Source organism: Nematolebias whitei, chromosome 14 (genome assembly GCF_014905685.2).
Source record: "Nematolebias whitei isolate Nwh7 chromosome 14, NemWhi1, whole genome shotgun sequence".
NCBI lineage: Eukaryota > Metazoa > Chordata > Actinopteri > Cyprinodontiformes > Rivulidae > Nematolebias > Nematolebias whitei.
Window position 1 is genome coordinate 824,753 of NC_056511.1, and position 2,274 is coordinate 827,026.

General features: G+C 47.0%; 1 protein-coding gene across 1 annotated transcript in view; it reads left to right on the top strand.

Annotated features, from left to right (window-relative positions):
- LOC119420749 (arf-GAP with Rho-GAP domain, ANK repeat and PH domain-containing protein 1) overlaps positions 1-2,274 on the top strand; it is a gene marked incomplete at its 5' end in the record, with an annotated part of 47,431 nt that overhangs the window by 35,861 nt on the left and 9,296 nt on the right. Inside the window, 1 exon segment of the mRNA XM_037688178.1 lies at positions 1,723-1,928. Coding sequence (XP_037544106.1) covers positions 1,723-1,928 — 206 coding nt within the window.

A 2,274-nucleotide genomic window follows, 5' to 3' on the forward strand; every position in this document is an offset into this window, starting at 1 on the left:
ACGCTGCCAAACTCTGCTCACGTTGCCCACGTTGCTCACGCAGCTCACGCTGCCCACGCTGCCCACGCTGCTCACGCTGCACACGCTGCCAAATTCTGCTCACGTTGCCCACGTTGCTCACGCAGCTCACGCTGCCCACGCTGCTCACGCTGCTCACGCTGCCAACGCTGCTCACGTTGCTCACGTTGCTCACGCTGCTCACGTTGCTCACGTTGCTCACGCTGCCCACGCTGCTCACGCTGCTCACGCTGCTCACGCTGCCCACGCTGCTCACGCTGCTCACGCTGCTCACGCTGCTCACGCTGCCCACGTTGCTCACGCTGCTATCGCTATCCTCCATCTGCGTGCATGGACCAAACTCTACGGACCCATTCAGTTCTGTGAGGAAACCTTGGTTGTTCTCTCTCTGCCCGACCCGGTTCTGGATTGAGGTCTGTGAGGACAGCTGCTGTGGTCCTTATTCCCATCAACCTGCTGACTGGACCTGCTAACAAGACCTGCTAAGCTACTAACAAGACCATGCCGCAAACGGAACAGATCCATGATGTTAAAAGAACCTCACTGCTAACCGAATCACACTATAGATGTATTTCTTTTTCAGCTTTGGCGCCTTGTTTTTTAGTATTTTAGTAGTATATTTAGTATGATTTTTAGTGTGTTAGTAGTATTTTTAATGTTTTTTTTCATATGTTAGTAGTAAGGGCAGCACGGTGGTGCAACTGGTAGAGCTGCTGCCTCTCAGTGAGCAGGTCCCTGGTTCAAACCCCGGTCCAGGGGCCTTTCTGGGTGGAGTTTGCATGTTCTCTCCGTGCATGCGTGGGTTTTCTCCGGGTGCTCCGGTTTCCTCCCACAGACCAAAAACATGCATGTTAGGCTGATTGATAACTCTAAATTGTCCCTAGGTGTGAGTGAGAGAGTGAATGGTTGTTTGTCTCGTTTGTCTCTATGTGTCCCTGTGATGGACTGGAGACCTGTCCAGGGTGTCCCCCGCCCCTCGCACAGTGATTGCTGGACATGGGCACCAGCGACCCCCGTGACCCAAAATGGAATAAGCGGGTAAAGATAATGGATGGATGGATGGATGTTAGTAGTATTTTGAGTATGTTTTTTATTATGTTAGTAGTATTTTTTAGTATGTTTTTAGTACTTTTGCTGCATGCTTTTATATTTCATTTTCTTCTTTTTTTCTTCTTTTTTTTAATTTTTGGTGAGTCGAGACAGTTCTTCTCGTCCTGAGCATTTCATTGCATTGTTGACCTTGTGTTGATTTTGCATATGACAAATAAACCAAACCTGAACCTAACCTGAACCAGAACCAAAAGAAGACGAGTAAACTTCATCACACATGTCCTGTTGCATTGTTTTTAAAATTCTCTTTGTATTTTTTCAGGATCTGTGTATGAACTGCTTCAGTTTTGCCCTGTGTAGTCCTGCTCTGGCCCCGCCCACACTCACCTGTACCTGGTCATGTCCCTGCCAGGTGTTTAGGCTCATGTTCATTGGTATTGTTTTTAGTTCAGCATTGTTTGATGATCTTCCTCTCATGTGGGTTTGTGGCTGCAACATCAGAACTTGGTTGTCTTTAGTTGAACATAAGGTATTTTCCTGAGTCCTGCGTCTTCTGGGTCCAAACCTTCCTCTGACCATGACAGAACTGAAAGTGTACACCAGTCCTTTGGAGAGCAGGTGAAGCCAGTAAAATCCTATTGTTTGTCTCCTCAGGAGGATTTCACTGCGTTTCCAAGAGCAACACAGCTGTGAGACCTGGTTCAAACATCTGGAGAGAGCCCTGGCCAATCAGGACTCAGCTCCAGAGTGTCCTCCAGCAGCCAATCAGAGCTCAGTTCTGTACCCGGTGATTGACTCAATGCTGAAAGGGTCTGTCCCAGCAGCCATCGAGCGCTGCATCTCCCACATCACCACGTATGGTGAGTTCATGCCATCAGAACATCTGCCCAAGACCAAGATCTGTGGAGATCAACCAATGTCACAGTCACATGAGTGAAACATGAAATTTATTAATACTTAAATACTCTTACAGTCAGAGTAACCCTCAATACTAGTACTGCATCAAAACCTCGGTACTAGTACCATACCAATTTATTTATAGAGCACATAAAACAGCAACAAGGCCAACCAAAGTGCTGTACAAAAGAAAACAAACATGCACAGCGGACAGGAAAACACAAAATAGAAATACAGATACAAATAGCAGCAGAAGCTAACTAAAATGGCCAACAGAGTAGAGAACAGACCGGACCAAAACAAATCACA